This window comes from Brachycentrus maculatus, unplaced genomic scaffold, assembly GCF_059751285.1.
Source record: "Brachycentrus maculatus isolate JH-2025_06_01 unplaced genomic scaffold, ASM5975128v1 h1tg000534l, whole genome shotgun sequence".
Taxonomy (NCBI): Eukaryota; Metazoa; Arthropoda; class Insecta; order Trichoptera; family Brachycentridae; genus Brachycentrus; species Brachycentrus maculatus.
The window spans coordinates 647,501-673,436 of NW_028281280.1; the positions used below are offsets into that span (position 1 = coordinate 647,501).

Sequence of the window (25,936 nt, forward strand, 5' to 3'; positions counted from 1 at the left end):
CTCGCGTAGAATCTTGAAGAACTCCTTAGCAAGTTGTCCAGCTCCTTTGGAGTTCCTGGAACCACTGTTTTTTTTACAATCAACCTTACCTTTGTATACATTTTCAATAACATCATCAGCCACTTCTATTTCATCAAAATTTTGTTCAGATCTAGTTTTCAAGGCATCCTCCGTGTCAGTTTTGGTCGCTACTCCGTTCCTGATGAACTCCCAAAGGGTTTCGATGATCTCCGCCGAAGAGACCTTGCTCTCTTCTTCTCTGACTTCCTTCTCTGGCTTTTGAGGGTTGTCGGGGCGTTCCCAGGCCCATAGGCCGGAGTTCAGTCCCTGATAACCCTCAGCCAGGAATTGCCAGACTCAGGATTTCCACTGCCTCAATTTCCTCATGGAGACTCTTTTGAACCTAAAACATATTTATCATTTTATAATGCATTATGAAAATTATAAAAATGTTGTTATACCAAGTATATGGTAGTCATACAGGAGAAAGTGACCAAGCGCATTTTTTACGAAAACGTAATCATTGACTATTTGATATCTTACTAGCTTAATATTGCCCTGAAAACATCCCAAAGGATTTTAAACTTGGAAGTATAATATGTTGACTTGGTTAAAATGACTAACTGCATTGATGTTTATTTTGTTGCCAAGCAAAAGTGACTTAAATGGCCCTCCTGAACATTTTACGTTTTGTTAGTTGGTCACTTTCTCCTGTACGACTATGGTATGTATGTTTATAAAGATGCCTATATATATATAAGGTAATCTAATATAAATAATAGGTGTCTTTAAAAATTTGGGCAAGTGTAGCTTATAGGGTGAAGATGCGGGCAGTTCCAATGCAGGAATGACTGAAGAATGATGTGCTAAATGCTCATGAAGTTCTGTACAAGACATTTGGAAAGGATGATATTATCTTCTTCCAACCCTTATCCACACCCAATGGTGCATAGGGCACTGCATTATATAAACGCAGTGTTATCTTGATCATTAACCCATGAAGGGAAGGTGTTCAGCCCTCCGCTTCAGGTACCAGTCCAGGGTAATATTGAATAAATATTACAGTGAATAAATCACTTGATAACCAATGATGTACCAATAGATGTCTCTAGTGAAGTCAAAATGAGTCAATAATGTTTCAAAATTGGTTCATATATATATATATATATAGAACTTCCAAAAACTTGAGCAGTGTGGTTGTCAATAATGGGTAGAATTGGTGAATGTTACATGTGTGTAGAGTGATCACTTAAACCAGCATATGACGGTCGTCAGCCCCCTAGATGCCCAGACATGTCAAGTCAAAAAATAATAGGAAAATAACTCCTGTAATTGGAGATAATTCAGATTTTGTGAACAAGTATTTGGACACACTCAAAATGATGTAGAAAAATAATGCGTTATGTGGAACCGTAAAGGTGTTCTCACTTCTCTTCCTCACCTAGCAACTGTGGCACTGAGAAGATCATCAGGTCTAGATCCGCTGTTTCTCCTGGCGTCCCAGGCTCCGATAGACCCAGATCCCGGGTTCCTCTCGGGCCTGATGCTGTATGAAGCTCCTGAGGAGTGCCTGTGGACTGGAGGACTAGCTCCAAGCACTGGGAAGAAGTCCTCATCACCAGCGCCGAAGCATTCACCCTCTGAGTGTACCTGGATGCAGAAAATAATTTCACATTTAAAATATTACACAGTTCACAACTAACATAATAATAAAATAATAAAACCCTTATCCGCACCCAATGGTGCATAGGGCACTGCGTCATATAAAGGCAGTGTTATCTTGATCGTTTACACATGAAGGAAAGGTGATCAGCCCTCCGCTTCAAGTACCGGTCCAGGGTAATATTAAATAAATATGACAGTGAAAAAATCACTGGGACCTCCAGAACGGTAGCCTAGCGCGCGGTGACCATTACACTACGGAGGCGGAGGTTCACAGTTAACATACTTCTTATATATTTATCTAACATACTTATAAGTTCTATATCGCTCACTCTTTTCAAGAACGTCATAAATCAAAAATCGTGAATTTTGATACGTTTTTTTTTTGGAATGCCCAGAAAATGTTCTATATCTCAACAAAAGAGGCATATTTTTAACTTAATATTTGCCCGCTACAGGGCAGAAAGTGTTGTTTTTGCATTTTGAAGAAAAGTTATTGTTTAATAATTTTTTTAAATAAACTAAATATTTTTCAAATCGAGAAAAAACCTTCAGGTTTTACCTAAAAAGATCTGTTGCACAGTAAAAAGTTCAATAAGTGGCTTGATATTTATTTTGAATACATTGTGTTTTATTTTTAAACTTTAAAAACGTTCTCCTGAAAAATCAAGTTTTTTGATTTATGACGTTCCTGAAAGGAGTGGGCGATATATGTTAACACATATATAGAACTTCAAGATCCATAACACTATCGGTCCATGAACTGTCACGAGAGGTGGTATCATACATGATAAACTAGCCAAGGACATTGGTAGCATAAACCAAGCTAGGACACAAAACGCCGAACCCTCTTCTAGTGGAACGGGAGGCCTGTTGAGGACAGTCAGCAGTCTCTGTGAGCGGCTTCTCCTGAGGAGTTCTACGTGGTTTCCTCACAGCAATGAGCAAATGCTGACAAGTTCCCGACTGACCCACACTAGATTATCCCTCCTGATTAAAATTTAAACACAGATTAAAATTTATTAACATATTTATCAAGTTAGAAGAAACAAAAATCCAATTCATGATCCATAATGTCCGCCTCCGTAGTGTAATGGTCAGCACGCTCGGCTACCGATCTGGAGTTCTTCGGGGCCCATTCCCAGGGAGGGAGTGAAATAAATATAAGTGATTTTTTCACCCTAATATTTATTCAACACTGCCCTGGACTGGTACCTGAAGCGGAGGGCTGATCACCTTTCCTTCATGTGTTAATGATCAAGATAACATTGCGTTTGAATGATGCAGTGCCCTATGCACCATCAGTTGCGAATGAGTGTTTTACATACATTACAATGATCTATAAACCTTGTACATAAATGCAATTCCCATCTAAAAAAAAAAGATCCATAACACAGAAACACATTATCAAAAAAGTACTCAAAGCTCCAGGACGGTCTCCCACACAGGAAATATTCAACAACTCGGGACGGTCAGATAACTATGCTAGAATAATCCTTACATGTGCAATTAAAAAATCACTCTTATATAACACAAGAAAGCATCTCCCAGCAAAGCACACATCGCTCACTCCTTTCAAGAACGTCATAAATCAAAAAACTTGATTTTTCAGGAGAACGTTTTTAAAGTTTAAAAATATAATACAATGTATTACAAATAAATATCAAGCCACTTATCGAACTTTTTACTGTGCAACAGATCTTTTAAGGTAAAACCTGGAGTTTTTTCTCCATTTGAAAAATATTTAGTATATTTAAAAAAATAATTAAACAATACCTTTTCTTCAAAATGCAAAAACAAAACTTTCTGCCCTGCAGCGGGTAAATATTAAGTTAAAAATATGCCTCTTTTCTGGGATATAGTACATTTTCTAGGCATTCAGAAAACATGCACAACTGAAAATTGACGATTTTTGAAGTATGACGTTCTTGAAAGGAGTAAGCGACATATCACAATTAGCACACTTTAGCTGACTAGCGTGGAATCTGTGACGCAGCCCGTAGCTGAGTCACAGATTCCATGTGCTTTCCGACGCGCCGCCAAGTGCCGACTGAAGGCGGCAATCCGATAAGCGAGAGACAGGTGATTGAATCAAACAAAAGTAAATATAAAAAGTGAGTTACCTCTCTTTTGCCACCAGCCAACCTCCCGAACATACTGCCTACAGCAGAGACACGTCTGCAATAGAGAAAAATGATATAAGTCATATTTTAGCGGGTCCTCATCTAAATATACATACGGCTAGTATAGAATAATCATCATCATCATCAAACCCTTATCCGCACCCCAATGGTGCATAGGGCACTGCATATAAACGCAGTTTTATCTTGATCGTTAACACATGAAGGAAAGGTAATCAGCCATCCGCTTCAGGTACCAGTCCAGGGTGATATTGAATAAATATTAGAGTGAAAAAATCACTTATATTTTATTTGACCCTTCCCCTGGGAATCAAACCCGGGACCTCCAGAATGATAGTCGAGCGTGCTGACCATTACACTATGGAGGCGGACAATGCAATAAACATAAGATATACATTCCGTTCTAGCTGTACCTGCCCACGCGTTGGTGTGACTCAGTAAAATTCAATTGAAAAGAAAAAAGGAGAAAGCATACATTTTTTAACAAATTTTAAACGTGTTAAATTAACAAACAAATAAAAACACTTTTCTTAAATGTTTTCCGCAGATACTTTGTGGCACATTTTATAAACTTTATAACTAAACTAACTAACTAACCATCACGCCGCTTCCCCGCAGGGGTAGGCAGAGAGAACAGAGCGCCACACCACTCTGTCCTTGCAAACATTCTTCGCCTCTTCCACGTTCACGCATCTCCTCATACACACCCGCCGATTGTTACGACTCCTAACCTGACCACTTTCAAGTATTTGGCATACCTGATCGTGCCATGTTTTAAAGACATAGAAAGGAGAGTGAATGCTGGGAACAAAGTGAATGGTGCACTGAAATCAGTTATAGCAAATAAAAACCTATCAGCGGAAGCTAAACTGGCAGTGCACAACGAGTCCCGGTTCCGACTCTAATGTATGGAAGTGAAGCATGGAGTTGGCAAACGAAGGATGAAAGTAGACTGAATGCAGTCGAAATGCGATCTCTCAGAAGAATGTGCGACAAAACAATGTATGATAGATGTGCGAATAGTGAAATAAGGAAGGAATGCAAAGCTGAGATAAGCATAAACTTTATAAAATTGATTAACTTTATTTTAAACATTTGTTTATTACAAGGTTGACAAGGTTTAACCTGATGATGACAAGGTTCTTGTCGAAACCGGTAGGTTAAATTATATTGATAAGCAAGTGGTTAAAACAAAGTTAATTAATTTTATAAAGTTGAAATATAAACACGTTTAAAAGTGTTAAATTTTGTGTTAAATATTTTACCAGCTGTCAAGAAGGATGCTGTCTGCTATGAACTACATAGAGAAGTCAATCAAAAGCTAGATGTGGATAACTTCTAAGTGGAAAAAAATCTTTAATGATTTAAAAACTTTTTTTATAAATTATTTAATACCTTGCTGTAGAAGTGGGATCGCTTCTCGCCGCTTGTATTGGCTTCTTCTCACTGCATACCCCTGAGGAGCCGCTGGCATACAGTCCCCCAGTTCCTGCATATTCATATTAAAATTGTATCGGGTTGTGGTCCCGTGGTTAGTGTCGCAGACAGCAGAGAAAAACAAGATATATATAATTTTAAAAATAAAAATATTTACTATATATATTTTATTATAACTAAAAGGACACAAGTAATATATATATAAATATATATATATATATATATATATATATATATATATACATATCTTGTCCGCCTCCGTAGTGTAATGGTCAGCACGCTCGGCTACCGTTCTGGAGGTCCCGGGTTCGATTCCCAGGGGGGGTAGAATAAATATTAGTGATTTTTTCACTGTCATATTTATTCAATATTACCCTGGACTGGTACCTGAAGCGGAGGGCTGATCACCTTTCCTTCATGTGTAAACGATCAAGATAACACTGCGTTTATATGACGCAGTGCCCTATGCACCATTGGGGTGCGGATAAGGATTTTATTATTTAACCACTCATGTATTGAGAGTGAGCTATGATACAGAGGGAGGTCACAATAGACCTGATATGGTCGCAGTGGTGTAAGGGATGCAAGATCCCTCGACCTCACAAAAAAAACCTTTTTCATTGGTACATTTCTTCTCCAACCGGTTTCGACAAGAACCTTGTCATCATCAGGGCTAAACATGTACATCAAGACCTTTAGGCATGTGTCTATCTTTACCTGATATAGCTCCCCTGGTCAGGCTAAGTCCTCTTCCAAGTCTGGCCATCGCCAGCTTGTGCTTGGAGATGCCCGCGCTAGAGACGGCCTTTTCTCTGACTACGAATCGTCCAATTGTCTTCCAGTTGGCCTGTTGAGATAAAAAAACACATTTTGATCACTCCACAGTAAAATGCAAACACAACTTCTCAATGATCCAACATCTGAACTTGACATACGGCACGGAAACAAGAGCCGACACCGCGAGAACAAAAAGCCTTCTTAGGACATCCGAAATGAAGACTCTACGACCCATCGCAGGCCTAACACTTTGCGACAGAGTTAGAAACTAAGGAATAAGAAAAATCTGCGATGGTGAAGATGTTGTGCGATGGGGAAGAGAAAGAAGACGTTTCTGGAGAAATCATGTGGGAAGAGCGAGTTGGGATGGAGTGGTGAGGATAGCAGCGGACAGCAGCATAAGCGGGATCAGACCCCCAGAAGACCACCTCAACGATGGAGGGATAGCTGGTCTTCCACCTCCCGGAGCGGACCGGAGAATAAGAAGAAATTCTCAATACATAATCAAGGACTTAAAAATTTATATAAATATTCTTCTTCTTCTCTGTCTTAGACCTCGTTACTGAGGGTTGTGACCCTTGCAGAAGCAATGACTCTTCTCCAGTTATCCCTTGACTGCGCTGCACGTAGCGCTCCAACCACTGTAACTCCATCGGTCCATCGTGTGGGGATCTTCCTCTCCCTCTCTTCCCCTCCAGGCTGCCCATCACAACCAGTCGTTTCAAGCTATCCTCGTTGCCACACGCAACGCCCAAAGAACTGGAGAATCCGTCGGGTACAGACATTGGCCAGAGATCTCTTTGTTACATATTTTGGATATACACCAACAGGTATATATCGTAGTCATACAGGAGAAAGTGACCAAGTGCATTTTTTACAAAAACGTGATTATTGACAATTTGATATCTTACTAGCTTAATATTGCCCTGAAAAAAATCTAAAAGGATTTTAAACTTGGAAGTATAATATATTGACTTGGTAAAAATGTCTAACGGCATTGGTGTTTATTTTGTTGCCAAGCAAAAGTGACTTAAATGGCCCTCCTGAACATTTTACCTTTTGTTAGTTGGTCACTTTCTCCTGTACGACTACGATATCCAAAATACAAAACAAAGATTGATAAAGACATAGAAAGGAGAGTGAATGCTGGGAACAGAGTGAATGGTGCACTAAAATCAGTTTTAGCAAATTAAAATCTATCAGCGGAAGCTAAACTGGTAGTGCACAATGGAGTTCTGGTTCCAACCCTTATGTACGGAAGCGAAGCATGGAGTTGGAAAAAGAAGGATGAAAGCAGACTGAATGCAGTCGAAATGCGATCCCTCAGACGAATGTGTGGCAAAACGATGTTTGATAGATGTTCGAAAGATGAAATAAGGAAAGAATGTAAGGCTGAGATAAGCATTATCGATAAAATTAAGAAAGGTGTGTTGAGATGGTTCCGACACGTGGAGCGTATGAGTGAAGAAAGAACGGTCAAACAAATTTATGAGGCGAATGTAGTTGGAAAAAGAAGCAGAGGACGACCGAGGATAACTTGGCACAATCAGGTATGTCAAATACTTGAAAGCGGCCGGGTCAGGAGTCGTAATAATCGTCCGGTACGTATGAGGAGATGCATGAATGTAGAAGAGGTAAAGAATGTTTGCAAAGACAGAGTGTTGTGGCGTTCGATTCTCTCTGCCCACCCCTGCGGGGAAGCGGCGTGATGGTTGGTTAGTTAGGTTGTTTAGTCATCTAGGCAATTTAAACTTAGTTTCTAAATAGTGACTCAGTGCTCATACTTCGTAGATTAAAGGCAATTTGAAGAGTACCTGCACGGCGTAAAGCTCTTCATCGTCAGCCAGGATCCTCCTGGTTCCACCTCCACGCATGCCCCAGTCCAGCTGTTCCTCTAGCACATACCTACAAAACCAATTCAACACACATTTTATATTCATAAGGGACGTCGCCTAGTGTGTAAAATAATTCGGGAAGAATCCTACAAAATAATTCAGGTAAAACTATTCAGGATTAGGGTGGAGCTATTCATGAATCATTCATTCATTCATTCAAACCCTTATCCGCACTCCAATGGTGCATAGGGCACTGCATCATATAAACACAGTGTTATCTTGATCATTAACATGAAGGAAAAGTGATCAGCCCTCCGCTTGAAGTACCAGTCTAGGGTAATTTAGAAAATAATCACTTATATTTATTTGACCCTCCCTGGGAATCGAACCCGGTGCCTCCAGTAGGGTAGCCGAGCGTGCTGACCATAACACTACGGAGGCGGACGGATTCATGATTAGGGTGGATCAATCCAGGACTATAGTGGAGCTATCCAGGACTAGGTGTAGCTATTCAAGATTAGAATAAACTATTCATGATTAGGGTGGAGCGCTTCATGATTAGGGTGGAGCAATCCAGGACTAAGTGGCGCTGTCCAGTACTAGGGTGTAGCTATTCACGATTAGAATAAACTATTCATGATTAGGGTGGAGCGCTTCATGATTAGGGTGGAGCAATCAAGGACTATAGTGGAGCTATCCAGGACTAGGGTGTAGCTATTCAAGATTAGAATAAACTATTCATGATTAGGGTGGAGCGCTTCATGATTAGGGTGGAGCAATCCAGGACTAAGTGGCGCTGTCCAGTACTAGGGTGTAGCTATTCACGATTAGAATAAACTATTCATGATTAGGGTGGAGCGCTTCATGATTAGGGTGGAGCAATCAAGGACCATAGTGGAGCTATCCAGTACTAGGGTGTAGCTATTCTCGTTTAGAATAAACTATTCATGATTAGGGTAGCGCTATTCATGATTAGGGTGGAGCAATCCAGGACTATAGTGGAGCTATCCAGTACTAGGGTGTAGCTATTCTCGATTAGAATAAACTATTCATGATTAAGGTAGAGCTATTCATGGTTAGGATGGATCAATCCAGGACTATAGTGGAGCTATCCAGGACTAGGATGTAGCTATTCAAGATAAGGGTGAAGCTATTCATGAGTAAAATAAACTATTCATGATTAGGGTAGAGCTATTCATCATTAGGGTAGAGCTTTTCAAAAATAGGGTGGAGCCATTCATGATTAGGGTGGAGCAATCCAGGACTATAGTGGAGCAATCCAGGACTATAGTGGAGCTATCCAGTACTAGGGTGTAGCTATTCACGATTAGAATAAACTATTCATGATTAAGGTAGAGCTATTCATGATTAGGGTGGAGCAATTCAGGACTAGAATGGAGCTATTCAAGATAAGGGTGGATCTATTCATAATTAGAATGGAGAAATCCAGGACTGAGGTGGAGTTAGACATGATTAGGATAGAACTATTCATGATCAGGGTGGAGCTATTCATGATTAGCAGGAGCTATTCATGATTAGAATAAAATTATTCATGATCAAGGTGTGCTATTCATCATTAGGATGGAGTAATCCAGGGCTATTCATGATCAGAGTGGATTTGACTCACTTGTCGGGGTCGGCGGAGCTGCGCGCCTTGGAGAGCGCCTGCCGCAGCACGAAGCGGGCGCCGGCGCTCTGCGGCACGCGCAGGATGGCGTACGGGATCTCCGGGGAGACGGCGTGCACGCACACCAGGAACTCCTCGCCGGGACGGGCCTCTTCCTGCTGGCTGCCTTGCCTAGCATCATCAAGAGACAAACAGAACACATCATTCTTCAGTAACTCCTTCTTATTTCATTTAATTTATTTGTCTGGGAATTATTATTTATTCGTTCTTCAGTGAAGTTACTTAATAGGATGTAAGTTTACTTATGTACTAGATATGGTGTCCCCCTCCATGGTGTAATATGGTCAGCACGCTCAGCTACCGTTCTGGAGGTCCCCGGTTCGATTCCCAGGGGGTTCAAATAAATATAAGTGATTTTTTCACTCTAATATTTATTCCATATTACCCTGCACTGGTACCTAAAGTGGAGGGCTGATCACCTTTCCTTCATGTATTAACGATCAAGATAACACTGCGTTTTTATGATGCAGTGTCCTATGCACCATTGGGGTGCGGATAAGGGGTTGAATGAAAAAATTAAATATATAATATACTTAGACTCTTAATGCTTAATCATATACATACTTAACATATCAGTACTAACTAACTAACTAACTAACCATCACGCCGCTTCCCCGCAGGGGTAGGCAGAGAGAATCGAACGCCAAACCACTCGGTCTTTGCAAACATTCTTTGCCTCTTCTACATTCATGCATCTCCTCATACATACCCGACGATTATTACGACTCCTGACCTGGCCGCTTTCAAGTATTTGACATACCTGATTGTGCCAAGTTTTCATATCATACATATGTACATATCATATGTACATATCAGTACACTAGTTCTTAAAACTAGTGTCGGGTTGTGGTCCCGTGGTTAGCGTCGCGGACTCTTAAGTCAGAGTTTCTCGGTTGGAACCCACTCTACCACAATTTGATACCTATTTCTAATAATGAGCTGCTTAGGCTCACAGAAATAGTAGAAAATTGAAATATTTGAGTAAATAATAAAAACACAAATATTTTACAACATTTTGAGTGTGTCCAAATACTTGTTCACAAAATCTGGATTATCTCCAATTACAGGAGTTATTTTCATATTATATTTTAACATCTCATCAAAGATGAAGAAGAATATGGAAGTCTGGGCATTTACGGGGCTGACGACCGTCATCGGTAATATGAGATAATCCAGATTTTGTGAACAAGTATTTGGACACACTCAAAATGTTGTAAATAAATTATCTGGTCTAATTATAGCTTAAATAAAAATGAAAATGGTATTTTCTGGCGTTTCTCATGTGTGTGATTATAATCCAGGATTCGGACCTCACATACTAATATAAGAGTTTCTGCTTAGTAAAAAGCTTCTTTACATCCCACCAATAGATGTCTCTAGTGAAGTTCTAGTGATTCAAGAACAAGGTTTCTAAATTGGTTCATATATATAGAACTTCCAAGAATTTGAGTAGTGTGGTTGTCAATAATAGGTAGAATTGGTGAATGTTACACGTGTGTAAAGTGATCACTTAAACCAGCCAATGACGGTCGTCAGCCCCGTAAATGCCCAGACTTCCATATTCTTCTTCATCTTTGATGAGATGTTAAAAAATAACACAAATATTTTATTTATTTATTTAAACTTCATGTATAGTAAAGAAATAAATACATTGGCGGGCTTATTGCTAAAAAGCAATATCTTCCAACCAAGCAAAAACAGACTAGTGATATTGGTCAAAACGTTTGATACCGTATATAGCTGTTTGCAATCAGAGGGTAGATAGTACTTGAACATTTAAAAAAACATATTTACAAATTCATGATAATAAGGTAGGCAAAGGAAGAAGGGAGTTTAGGGAAGGAGGTAGAGGGAGGAGGTTTGATGGACAGTTAGGATACTAATGACAGATAGTAATGTCTCAGACGTTTCTTGGAAGTTATTAGAGAAGGTGCATTTGTTTACGCGGAGACGTAATTCATTCCATAGTCTGGCCGCTTGGACAGAGAAGGAATTACTGAAGAATGATGTGTTATGGCGAGGAATGGAAAGTGTCCTTTCTTGGGAAGAACCAAGTGATAGACCATGATATTTCTCTTTATCAAAAAAATATATATATGGTTACCTGACTGTGGTCAGCCAAGCGCGGCTCGTGGGGTCGTCCCCCAGCCGGCGGAGCGCCAGGCGCTGCGCCCCCACGGCGCGCTCCTGCCCCCCGAGCACCCTCGGGCCGCCGCTCGCCCCGGCATCCACCAGCACGGCGCGCCCGCCCGCCTTGTCGTGCGACATGCGCACGCAGCGGGCCACCACCTGAGAATTGACATTTTTTAATGCGGACAAGGGATCTTGCATACCTTTTGTCACTGCGACCATATTAAGTCTATTGTAAATATAACATCAGACAAAATGACAGTGAAGTAGTATATGTTAAGCAAAGTCATCAACCTTGCCATACCTTTATTCTATCAGCCTTTCATTCTATCAACCTTGTCATACCTTCATTCTATCAACCTTTTATTATATCAACCTTTTCATGCCTTCATTCTTTCAACTTTGCCATTCTTTATTCTATCATCCTTGTCATACCTTCATTATATCAACCTTGTCATATTTTCATTACATCAACCTTGTCATACCTTCATAATATCAACCTTTCATTCAATTAACCTTGTCATACCTTCAATATATCAACCTTGTCATACTTTCATTCTATCAACCTTGTCATACCTTCATTCTATCAATCTTTTATTATATAAACCTTTTCATGCCTTCATTCTTTCAACTTTGCCATTCTTTAATTCTATCATCCTTGTCATACCTTAATTATATCAACCTTGTCATACCTTCATAATATCAACCTTTCATTCAATCAACATTGCCATACCTTCAATATATCAACCTTTCATTATATCAACCTTGTCATACCTTCATAATATCAACCTTTCATTCTATCAACCTTGTCATACCTTCATAATATCAACCTTTCATTCTATCAACCTTGTCATACCTTCATAATATCAACCTTTCATTCTATCAACCTTGTCATACCTTCATAATATCAACCTTTCATTCTATCAACCTTGTCATACCTTCATAATATCAACCTTTCATTCTATCAACCTTGTCATACCTTCATAATATCAACCTTTCATTCTATCAACCTTGTCATACCTTCATAATATCAACCTTTCATTCTATCAACCTTGTCATACCTTCATAATATCAACCTTTCATTCTATCAACCTTGACATACCTTCATAATATCAACCTTTCATTCTATCAACCTTGTCATACCTTCATAATATCAACCTTTCATTCTATCAACCTTGTCATACCTTCATTCCATCAACCTTTCATTCAATCAACCTTGTCATACCTTCATAATATCAACCTTTCATTCAATCAACATTGCCATACCTTCAATATATCAACCTTTCATTATATCAACCTTGTCATACCTTCATAATATCAACCTTTCATTCTATCAACCTTGTCATACCTTCATTCCATCAACCTTTCATTCAATCAACCTTGTCATACCTTCATAATATCAACCTTTCATTCAATCAACATTGCCATACCTTCAATATATCAACCTTTCATTATATCAACCTTGTCATACCTTCATAATATCAACCTTCCATTCTATCAACCTTGTCATACCTTTATTCTATCAACCTTGTCATACCTTCATAATATCAACCTTTCATTCTATCAACCTTGTCATACCTTTATTCTATCAACCTTGTCATACCTTCATAATATCAACCTTCCATTCTATCAACCTTGTCATACCTTTATTCTATCAACCTTTCATTTAATCAACCTTGTCATACCTTCATAATATCAACCTTTCATTCTATCAACCTTGTCATACCTTCATAATATCAACCTTTCATTCTATCAACCTTGTCATACCTTCATAATATCAACCTTTCATTCTATCAACCTTGTCATACCTTCATAATATCAACCTTTCATTCTATCAACCTTGTCATACCTTCATTCCATCAACCTTTCATTCAATCAACCTTGTCATACCTTCATAATATCAACCTTTCATTCAATCAACATTGCCATACCTTCAATATATCAACCTTTCATTATATCAACCTTGTCATACCTTCATAATATCAACCTTTCATTCTATCAACCTTGTCATACCTTCATTCCATCAACCTTTCATTCAATCAATTTTGTCATACCTTCATAATATCAACCTTTCATTCAATCAACCTTGTCATACCTTCATAATATCAACCTTTCATTCTATCAACCTTGTCATACCTTCATTCCATCAACCTTTCATTCAATCAACCTTGTCATACCTTCATAATATCAACCTTTCATTCTATCAACCTTGTCATACCTTCATTCCATCAACCTTTCATTCAATCAACCTTGTCATACCTTCATAATATCAACCTTTCATTCAATCAACATTGCCATACCTTCAATATATCAACCTTTCATTATATCAACCTTGTCATACCTTCATAATATCAACCTTCCATTCTATCAACCTTGTCATACCTTTATTCTATCAACCTTGTCATACCTTCATAATATCAACCTTTCATTCTATCAACCTTGTCATACCTTTATTCTATCAACCTTGTCATACCTTCATAATATCAACCTTCCATTCTATCAACCTTGTCATACCTTTATTCTATCAACCTTGTCATACCTTCATAATATCAACCTTTCATTCTATCAACCTTGTCATACCTTCATAATATCAACCTTTCATTCTATCAACCTTGTCATACCTTTATTCTATCAACCTTGTCATACCTTCATAATATCAACCTTTCATTCTATCAACCTTGTCATACCTTTATTCTATCAACCTTGTCATACCTTCATAATATCAACCTTCCATTCTATCAACCTTGTCATACCTTTATTCTATCAACCTTGTCATACCTTCATAATATCAACCTTCCATTCAATCAACCTTGTCATACCTTCATTCCATCAACCTTGTCAAATACTATCTATATTTTGGAGTTACCTCCTCCGCGGTGGTGTCCTGGGACACCTTGAGGATGGTGTAGGGCTCGTTGGAGGTGACGCCGTGCACGGGCAGGAAGTGCGTGGGCCCCCGCTGGCCGCAGCCCTCCTGCTCCGCGCGGGAGAAGATGAACAGCGAGGCCAGCTGCAGCGGCTTGTTGGACGCCGACCTGCCAAAACATAAATACAACACACATATCGCTCACTCCTTTCAAGAACGTCATAAATCAAAAATCGTAAATTTTCAGTTGTGCATGTTTTCGGAATGCTCATAAAATGTATCTACTATATCCCAGCAAAAGAGTCATATTTTTAACTTAATATTTACCCGCTACAGGGCAGAAAGTGATGTTTTTGCATTTTGAAAAAAATGTAATGTTTAATTATTTTTTTTAAAATACTTAATATTTTTCGAATGGAGAAAAAACCTTCAGGTTTTACCTAAAAAGATCTGTTGCATAGTAAAAAGTTCAATAAGTGGCTTGATTATTTTTAATACATTGTATTATATTTTTTAAACTTTAAAAACGTTCTCCTGAAAAATCAAGTTTTTTGATTTATGACGTTCTTGAAAGTAGTGAGCGATAAACATAAATAAATGTAGAATTTAACTAAATAAACCTTGTTTAATTTTGGATATACTACCCAACAACCACCAAACGCCTCTATGTGATCGTGAAATGTCGGGGCTTGCGATCTGTCAAAGGCCGGTTTGAGTGATTGCCCATATTTGAAGGGCAGCAACTGTAGTGGTAGTCTAAAAAGGTCGGTACCTGAGTCTGACGTGCCGGTATCCGGTTCTAAGACACTTTAAAGGGAGGACCCGTTGTGACAGCATATAGTTAGTGTCCGCATCGTAAACTGTGAACCTTAAGAATGCCAGATCGAGGAACACCACCTGGCGAAAATAAAACAAGGCATCATCATCACCATATCACTACAATACATTTTTAAATGTAATCTATAAGAATGTCCCTTACTGTGTTTTAAATTTGGACAGCCGATCTGCAGATGTAATCTACAAGAATGCGAGTTAGCACAGTATCTCCTAAATCAAATAAAGCTTAGCGTGCGTCCAAGAGGTACTAGGCAAAAATCTGTATTCCCAGTATTTGTACATAATGCAAACTATGCCATGTTCTCTCCCATTCCGCGGCTTCACATGTTAGCCAATGCTTTTGAAAGTATAGATTTATTTAATATATTGTTATCCACCTTGAAGTGTGTACTTTCTCAGCATTTCTTCTCCATGTTAGAATGGATAAATGTAAACGTTGTGTTTCACTCTCTCTCGCTGCTCGCTGATGGTGTGTGAAGGAGACGTGTATTGACCAGTGCTTACTATTTGTTATTTTATTATTATTTCATGTTTAAGACTTTTAGTTTCTCTATTAGTGTATTCATTAGTATATTTTTATATTAGATACTGTATATATGTTTTATGTTAAAGGCTTTAGCTGTTCAATAAATATATAAAATAATACTTAAAGGTCCGAGACAGAATCCCACAGGGGAAATGATCAACACATCATACATAACTTCTTCTTCTTCAAACCCTTATCTGCACCCCGATGGTGCATAGGGCACTGCATTATATAAAAACAGCGTTATCTTGATCAGTCCATGAAGGAAAGGTGATCAGTCCTGCGCTTCAGGTACTAGTCCAGCGCAAGTTAATAATAATAAAACCCTTATCTGCACCCCAATGGTGCATAGGGCACTGCTTCATATAAACGCAGTGTTATCTTGATCGTTTACACATGAAGGAAAGGTGATCAGCCCTCCGCTTCAGGTACCAGTCCAGGGTAATATTGAATAAATATTACAGTGAAAAAAATCACTTATATTTATTAGACCCTCTTCTGGGAATCAGACCCGGGACCTACAGAACGGTAGCCGAGTGTGCTGACCATTACACAATGGAGGCGGACACTTTCCGCAAGCGCAAGTTGCCTGATACATCCACACGTCAGACGCAAGCAGCTAGGACTATCTACGATGCTACTCACCCGGAAGGTGTAGGTCTCGTTCCAGACCGGGTTGAGCGCGTTGGCGGGCACGGGCGGCGTGCGGCGGCGCGCCTGGTCCGCGCCCAGCCCGCACAGCTCCACCTCCACGAGCGGCCCGTACAGCCGGCAGCCCCGCTGCGGCCCCACCCACTGCCCGGAGAGCACGCTCAGCGTCACGCGCCAGCTGTGCAGGCCCTCGAACTCGCGCTCCAGAGGGTTGAACCTGCCGGCCAATTGGAACCACTCATTTAGAACAATAATTATTTCGCATGTAGATTACTGCTCCACAGTATTATTTTCAGCCAATTATCTGCACTACACATACGAACGTATGTGATACGCGCGGTTTTTCTTCACCATTCCCTGCTAACCTACGTACATGGGCAAATGCTGTCAAGTTCCTGATTGGCCCACATTAAATTATCCCTCCTGTTCCCAGCACAGATTCAAATAAAAACATATTTAATTATTATTTTGAGAAATAAAAAGACTTTGTGTTTTGATCCACTCACATTTTTATTAACCAACTAGTTTCGGCAACAACCTGTTGCCCTCTTCAGGGTTTAATTAACACCCCAGAGTTTAATATATAAATTAAACCCTGAAGAGGACAACAGGTTGTTGCTGAAACTAGTTGGTTAATAAAAATGTGAGTGGATCAAAACACAAAGTCTCTTTATTTCTCAAAACAATATATCAATATGATCCACAAAGTTAATGCTTTCAGTATTCAAAACATTGTGAATTTATTTCATATTTACAACATTTTGAGTGTGTCCAAATACTTGTTCACAAAATTTGGATTATCTCCAATTACAGGAGTTATTTTCATATTATTTTTTGACACGTGTGTAAAGTGATCACTTAAACCAGCCTATGACGGTCGTCAGCCTCGTGAATGCCCAGACGGTCCGAATCCTGGATTATAATCACACATGAGAAACGCCAGAAAACATCATTCTCATTTTTATCAATTTAGCTGAAAAACTATTGCTTTAAAAAAAACTGATCATGGTACCTTCCTTAGTTTGCTGGATAGTGCTCATCTCAGCCTTGCACCCTTTCCTTATATCACTATTGCAACATCTACCATACATTTACATGGTTATAGGATAGAATCTGTTCATGGTACCTCCTGTACATGATGTGTGATGGGTCCCACATGACCCTCGGCTTCCTGACGTAGCCTCGGTTCCCGTTCTGCTCAAACATGGCCGTGTACAGCGCCATGGCCGCGTCCTCCGTCTGGTAGTTCATTGCCACCATCTGGATGCCGCACGACCAGAACTGGGTGGGATCCAGGTTCGAGGAGTCTATTCTCAATCTGGAATCGTCAAGATCCATCAAACTTCAGATAAGAATCAAACACTATCAAATCAGACTGGAATTTTAAGAAGGGAGACCAGCTATGGATGGAGCGCTCGGCTCGCTGTACTGACTGCCTGAATGCTCGCGTCGTAACGTAACGAAATGCAGTCAGTCTCCACCTTAAGGGGAACTTCTTGAACAAATGAAGATGAGAAAGACAGAGTGAGAGAAAGAACAGGATGAAACATCCATATCCTCTTTATCCTATATATTGAGATGTCAATATACTCGTTGGACCAGTCAAACTTCAAAACCCTTGTCCGCACCTCAGTGGTGCATAGGGCACTGCATAATATGAATGCAGTGTTGTCTTGATCGTTAACACACGAAGGAAAGGTGATCAGCCCTCCGCTTTAGGTACCAGTCCAGGGTAATATTGAATAAATATTAGATTGAAAAAATCACTTAAATATTTTTTTGACCCCCTGGGAATCGAACCCGGGACTTCCAGAACGGTGTCCAAACGTGCTGACTATTACTCGGACGAGTCATTGGACCAGCCAAAATATTATGATTTATTTTGATCGCCTGTATAACACCTGTCCGCCTCCGTGGTGTAATGGTCAGCGTGTTTAGCTACCGTGCTGGAGGTCCCGGGTTCGATACCCAGGGGGGGTGAAAATAAATATTAATGATTTTACACTGTAATATTTATATAATGTTACCCTGGACTGGTTCCTGAAGCGCAAGAGTGATCACCTTGCCTTCATGTGTAAAAGATCAAGATAACACTGCGTTTATATGACGCAGTGCCCTATGCACCATTGGGGTGCGGATAAGGGTTTTATCATTTTATTATTATACTAAACACTGGAATTAAATAATTACAAATAAGTTACAATATATATAGTTAAAGAAGTGAATGATCAAGATAACACTGCGTCAATTCAATGCAGTGCCCTATGCACCGTTGGGTGCGGATAAGGGTTATAAGTAAAATATAAGTAAAACGCCTATCGTCTTTTGAGTAAACTCTCTTGGATCACTCACCCGGCCGGGTACGTTCGCATCAGCTGCGTCAGGGTGTGCGCCAGCGTGGCTTGGGGGTGCTTCCTGCACACCTTCTTGGCCAGGGGCTCCCCCAGGGTGCAGCACTGGTACACCGGGTGCTGGGGGTTAGCTGCACCACTCCGCCTGATTGTCTGTCAAATGAGAACCATGAATAAGATCATTTGGGCGCCATATTCAATTCAATTTATTTATTTCAATTAATATATACATTACAAACAATATGCGACTTGCATATCTTGCAAATATTAAAATAAAACATATGCAAGAACTATTGCTAAAGGTGTAGAAGAATCTCGCTTCGGAAAACTCCTTCAGACACATGGAACAGATCAATATTCAATGAGACATTGTTTAATAGCAGTAGCTCTTTCTACAGCCATAACCATCGGCAGGTTGGTCCTGTGTATAGGAATGGGAAACTATCTATGCCGACGCTGTCTTAGGTAACTATCGGGAACATACAGGCCGATGCTCCGGATAGTTTCAGGATTATCCATCATACAGCGCAATAATACATAGAAATGCCTCATCAAATACACATTCCTTCTAGTCTCTAGACTGTTGTAGCCGAGCATACCCCGGAGGAACTGGGTTGTTGGGTAGAGCCGAGGATAATAGCCACACTTTCTCATGTAAAGAAACTTCTTTTGGACTTTCTCTACCATACGAGAGTACTTAAGCTCGTGTGGCCCCCAAATCGTGGAGCCATTGTCGAGTCTACTTTGCACCAAGGAGTTATAAAGAGTACTCAGCACGCGAGATTTTGGAAAACCCTGGCATTTTCAATGCATTACCACTGACCACCTCTATGTGATGGTGAAATGTCAGGGTGCTCACAAACCTAACGCCCAGATCCTTAACATTCGACGCTCGCATCAGATTTTGGTCGTTCATTGTATGAATAAGAGAAGGTAGGGACTCCAAGCTTACTTGCTAGTACTAGATAGTCCGGAGACACTAAAAGACTGATGAGGGCTACCTTGTTAGTACCGATCAGACCAGAGACTCTTAAAGTATAGTCGCTCATCTCATGTTGGTGATTTGTGTGCCATTTGAGAGCTTTGTGTGAGGATTGTTCTAGCGTGAGTTATGTGAGTTTGTCCACCTCCATAGTGTAATGTTCAGCACGCTCACCTACCATTCTGGAGGTCCCGGGTTCGATTTCCGGGGGGGGTCAAATAAAAAAAGTGTTTTTTAAACTCTAATATATATTCAATATTACCCTGGCTATTACCTTCAATATTACATCGGGGCGACCTGATATGGCACAGAAAGAAGAATAATATGTAAGCAGTTGAAAGTATGGAATACCTGGGCACCTCCGCTGTCTCCGCTTTCTGAGGAGTCGAAGCTCCTCGTGGCGGGGGGAGGGGGTCCTGTGGCCTGATGAGGGGAGCGGACTGATGACGTCACATCCACACTCTGCCCGGGGTTCAAGCCACGGAACTTGATAGCCTGAAACACAGAGGTTGACATAAACTCAACATAGATGAAGAAAAAAGAAGTCTTTTAAGATGGTCATACAGTTTGTGGCCATTTGTATCCTGCCTTAGATCCCTCGGGAATGGTCCTACTGGATTTGCTGACAATCATAACATATCGCTGATTCCTTTCAAGAACGTCATAAATCAAAAATCGACAATTTTCAGTTAAGCATGTTTTCGGAATGCCCAGAAAATGTACTATATCCCAGCAAAAGTGGCATACTTTTAACTTAATATTTACCCGCTACAGAGCAAAAAGTGTTGTTTTTGCATTTTGAAGAAAAGGTATTGTTTAATAATTTTTTATACATACTAAATATTTTTCAAATGGAGAAAAAACCTTCAGGTTTTACCTAAAAAGATCTGTTATACAGTAAAATGTTCAATAAGTGGCTTGATATTTATTTTTAATACATTGTGTTATATTTTTAATCTTTAAAAACATTCTCCTAAAAATATCAAGTTTTTTGATTTATGACGTTCTTGAAAGGAGTGAGCGATACGTTTGGTAGTAGACAAGTACCTGAACGTATGTGACGAGATCGCTAAGTTCCTTGGCGATTTGATTTCCCCTCTTTCCGCTGGCGGAAGGAGGCATCTGTCTCGGTCCATCGCTGTCCCCCTCGCTCCGCCTGAATCCCGGGTACTGAGAGAGAGACGGCCTGCTGTCGGCCTTCTCGTCCAGTGCGCTCAGAATGCTGTGGAGTTCTTTCTCTACACAATCAAAAATAATTCATTATAATTAAACTATAGCCAATGCTAATTTTGAATAATTTTAAACTTCAAATTACAATCGACACGCCCTACGTAAAGTGCTCTAACTACATTTTTGTAAATTTTGAGATATTTGGTGTACGTTATCAACTGACCGTTATCTACGAATATAATAATAAATAATGAATCCCTTATCCGCACCCCAATGGTGCATAGGGCACTGCGTCATATAAACGCAGTGTAATCTTGATCGTTTTACGCATATAAACTAATATAAACAAACAAAAAAATAAAAAAATAAAAATTACGTCTAGTTTTCAGGCGTATAAGACGCTAACTACATCGAATTTTCGAAATGAATTTAACTCCCAAAACGCTATCTACTTAATTTTGACAAAAAGTAAAGTTTTAGAACGATTTAATTCATTATTTTATCGTGTTTTTAAATGGATAATACTAGTTTAGAACTTCAGATAAAACCGTTAGTTAATAAATAAAACTTCGTTGAAAAAATCTTCTGAGTTCTCTCCTGTAAAGTAACCGATTTGCAGATAGAGTACTTTACGTAGGGGCCGTCAATTTAGCTATGTCCATCATATCTGTCACGAATCTACTATCTTCATTCCACTCCACATAAACTAACTAACTAACTAACCATCACGCCGCTTCACCGCAGGGGTAGGCAGAGAGAATAGAGCGCCACACCACTCTGTCCTTGCAAACATTCTTCGCCTCTTCCACGTTCATGCATCTCCTCATACTTACCCGCCGATTGTTACGACTCCTAACCTGACCACTTTCAAGTATTTGGCATACCTGATCGTGCCATGTTTTTCTCGGTCTTCCTCTGCTTCTTTTCCCGCTAATATTCGCCTCATAAATTTGTTTTACCGTTCTTTCCTCACTCATTCGTTCTACATGTCCAAACCATCTCAACACACCTTTCTTAATTTTATCGATAATGCTTATCTCAGCTTTGCATTCCTTCCTTATTTCACTATTCGCACATCTATCATACATCGTTTTGTTACACATTCTTCTGAGAGATCGCATTTCGACTGCATTCAGTCTACTTTCATCCTTCTTTTGCCAACTCCATGTTTCACTTCCATACATTAGAGTTGGAACCAGGACTCCACCTATCATACAATTCATAGGAACACGTAGTTAACCAGACAATAGATATGGATCTTCCTGGAAAGTTATCCAAAGGAAGACCAAAGGATTCATGGATGCTGCAGAGAGATAACATGATCCCAAGGCATGGCCTAGGTGACGTTGTATATGACAGAAGGACCTACAGCCTGAGGACGAGGAGAGCTGACCCCAACAGTCTACAAGGATAATAAGCTGCAATGTAGCCAGGAAGAAGTACATCATACAATTTTAAAACCATTTGTATCCCGTAAATTCAATTCATGATCAGTTCTCATCTTGTATGTCCCACAATTTATTATTATCAAACAATTCGCTCACTCCTTTCAAGAACGTCATAAATCAAAAAAACTTGATTATTCAGGTGATCGTTTTTAAAGTTTAAAAATATAATACAATGTATTAAAAATAAATATCAAGCCACTTTTTGAAAATTTTACCGTGCAACAGATCTTTTTGGGTAAAACCTGAAGGTTTTTTCTCCATTTGAAAAATATTAAATTTAACTAAAAAAATAATGTAACAATACCTTTTCTTCAAAATGCAAAAACAACACTTTCTGCCCTGTAGCGGGTAAATATTAAGTTAAAAATATGCCGCTTTTCCTGGGATATAGTACATTTTCTAGGTATTCCGAAAACATGCACAGCTGAAAATTGAGGATTTTTGATTTATGACGTTCTTGAAAGGAGTGAGCGAATCGATCCATATTTTTAACAGGTTTATCACTCGATCCTGTTGATCTCGTGTATATGGCTTATTTGGGCACACACAAGCCGCATACAACGAGCTCATACGGCTTGTTTGGGCACCAAACTGTGCCCAAACAAGCCGAAATAACAGTCACATCAATGTTTATAATTTGAAAGTGCTTACCATCGATTTCTTCATCATCATCATCGTAGTCTTCGTCAGAGAAGTATTCGGAGACTGAGGTGGACGAACAGGCACTTTGGGCGGATACCAGAGAGGTGTTCCTCATGTCTGGACTCGATTTGGCGCCATTACTCTGAACCCTGTCACAAAACAAAATGGCTGACAATGTTATATACTTAAAATTGCATATTATCAGTCAAGTTGAACTGAAAAAATTTCGAGATGGAGACCTTGGGTGAATAAAAGAGGCGTCAGTCAGCAATATCCGACTGTCATTTGCTAGTATTGAATCTAGCATCTATATGCTAGATTCAATACTGTTGGCAATATCCGACTGTCATCTGCTAGTATTGAATCTAGTATATAGAACAGTCAGAGATTTCCGACTGTCATCTGATGGTATTCTATTCTCTAGCATATAGAGCAGTTGGTGATATCCGACCGTCATCTTCTAGTTTTGAATCGAATAAATAGAACAGTCAGCGATATCCGACTGTCATCTGATGGTATTGAATCTAGTATACAGAGCAGTCAGCGATATTTGACTGTCATCTGTTGGTAATGAACTAAGCATATAATAGCTAGTGATATCTGACTGTCATCTGCTAGTATTTAGCATATAAAGCAGTCGACAATATCCGACTGTCATCTGATGGTATTGAATCTAGTATACAGAGCAGTCAGCGATATCCGACTGTCATCTGCTAGTATTGAATCTAGCATATAACATATATACATTGTTGGTTGTACCTTGTCTGATGAGGGGTCGGATGAGCCACCACTTCGTGTCGGAATATCTTCTTATTTTTGATGAGCACCTTCCCTTTCAATTGCGACGGAGACGGAAGTCTTGGCTCGCTCGTATGATCCCATTCCGTCATGAACGAAGTCACCAGTCTATCCCCAAATACGGCCTGGAAAATATCCAAATTCAGCATAAACATTTTGCTTTTTTTTAATCTTTTCAGAGGTATATGTTTTTTTTTCATTTTCAATCTGTAATTTGCAATATTTACTTGCCAATACTAGTCATGTAACTTTGTCTCTTTCTATTGTAATCATTTCTCAAACACACACTGATAGCTTAAACCTTTCCTGTACTAATTATCCAAAAATTACATGTGATCCAAAGTGAGGTACAAAAAGACCTCAGTTTATATTTGTATGGAAATCGTAGTACGCAGCTTGTATAAAGTACCAACTCACCGTCAACTGGGTCATAAGTGCTGCGTTCATTTCAACGCGTCGTCAAATGCCGAATGATCGCTCTGATTCGGATCAAATGAAGCCGACTAGTCAAGTTGTCTTGCTTTCTCCTCATGGTGATACCACGTTTATTAGAGTGAAAGAAATAATGGCAATGAATTCCTTTTTGTTTCTAAATTCGCCCATTTGTGATGTCACCAGGAGAAGAGAAATGGATTATGGTATGTAACACCTTGAAGAAGCGTATCGAATCCCTCATAGACCGTGATGTACATGGAACGTGACAAGGATAACCACAGCTAATATAATTACGTCGCTTAATTGAACTAAATTAAACTACGGTGATTACATACTAACATAAAACTTGAACTGGAAAACTCTTCCGGGTCTTACGATTCATTTTCAACGCCGATACATCACATAGAAATCTAATTTTATATTTGCAAAATAACTTTGATCAGATCAACGCCGTTAATAAGAACTGATATAAATACACAATGATAGACTTGCTAGCAAAATGCTTGCGAGGAAATTACAGCAATAATCTGCAGCATTTGTACAAGTGATGACTGAAGGTCCACCTTGAAGGTCTCCGCCATGACGACCTGCTGCGGCGGGCTGCAGTGGTTCTCTATACTGAGCACGAGCGGGTAGCACGAGCGCGCAAAGGCAGCGCGCGCGATGGCGTCCACCACGCGCCGGAAGGGGATCTTGCTGGTGAGCGTGTGGCCGTGGTAGATCACGGGGTTGCCATCCTCGCCGTCCCAGCAGTCCAGCTCCACACAGCGGCAGCCAGTCAGCAGGACCTGGGGACAAATTGAGATGGAAGAGAATGAGAATTATAGTCATATTGGAGTCGTGATACCAAATATAATATGTGAAAGTGAAGCGGGTAAATCGGCGGGTATGTATGATGAATGTAGAAGAGTAGGCATCAATGTGGAACGGGCAAAGAATGTTTGAAAAGACAGAGGTGTGGCATTCTATTCTCTCTGCCTACCTCTAAGCGGAGCGGCGTTATGGTTTGTTAGTTCACCAGCTGGGGCACTCGAGGTTGCAGACCCGTGCTCACATGAATATACCAAGCATATGCTCTGCTTATATCAAATTTTGTCCACCTCTACAGTGTTATGGTTAGTACGTTTAGCTACCGTGCTGAAGGCTTTGGGTTTTATTCCTAGCAGTAAAATTATTTTTTTATGATTTTTCATAAAAATGTTGATTTAAAATTAAACTTCACTGGTACCTTAAGCGTAATATTTGATTAAGATAACACTGCGTCGATACGATACAGTGCCCTATGCAGCATTGGGTTCTGATACGGGTTAAAAAAGAATGAGTGTGTTAAATGTATATAAAATATTTCTTTACCAACAAGATAATTATTACCTTCTCTTTACACAAAAATCGAACTAATGTAACACTCTATGCACTATTCTAACTAAAAATAAAATAAAAAATACTTTTTTCCCCAGTATGACTCGACAGTACTTACTTTATTGCCTTGTTAGAAACGTGCGCACGCAACAGCCTACTATTGATTTCTTTCCAATCTATTTTAAGCCATTTTCTATGGGCG

General features: G+C 39.6%; 1 protein-coding gene across 1 annotated transcript in view; it reads right to left on the minus strand.

Moving 5' to 3' along the window:
- Positions 1–265: 265 nt before the first annotated feature.
- LOC148301645 (1-phosphatidylinositol 4,5-bisphosphate phosphodiesterase epsilon-1-like) overlaps positions 266–25,936 on the minus strand; it is an 80,536-nt gene continuing 54,865 nt past the window's right edge. The window contains exons 22-39 of the mRNA XM_088272990.1: positions 24,939–25,163; positions 23,902–24,065; positions 23,152–23,291; positions 20,930–21,120; positions 20,234–20,377; positions 18,902–19,053; positions 17,676–17,867; positions 16,544–16,766; positions 15,308–15,432; positions 14,536–14,704; positions 11,644–11,828; positions 9,480–9,650; positions 7,832–7,922; positions 5,958–6,087; positions 5,199–5,292; positions 3,786–3,840; positions 1,442–1,650; positions 266–403 (exon numbers count right to left, since the gene is read on the minus strand). Of these exons, the coding sequence (XP_088129116.1) occupies positions 358–403; positions 1,442–1,650; positions 3,786–3,840; positions 5,199–5,292; positions 5,958–6,087; positions 7,832–7,922; positions 9,480–9,650; positions 11,644–11,828; positions 14,536–14,704; positions 15,308–15,432; positions 16,544–16,766; positions 17,676–17,867; positions 18,902–19,053; positions 20,234–20,377; positions 20,930–21,120; positions 23,152–23,291; positions 23,902–24,065; positions 24,939–25,163 (2,706 nt within the window). The 3' untranslated portion in view covers positions 266–357. The remainder of the gene's footprint in view (positions 404–1,441; positions 1,651–3,785; positions 3,841–5,198; positions 5,293–5,957; positions 6,088–7,831; positions 7,923–9,479; positions 9,651–11,643; positions 11,829–14,535; positions 14,705–15,307; positions 15,433–16,543; positions 16,767–17,675; positions 17,868–18,901; positions 19,054–20,233; positions 20,378–20,929; positions 21,121–23,151; positions 23,292–23,901; positions 24,066–24,938; positions 25,164–25,936) is intronic.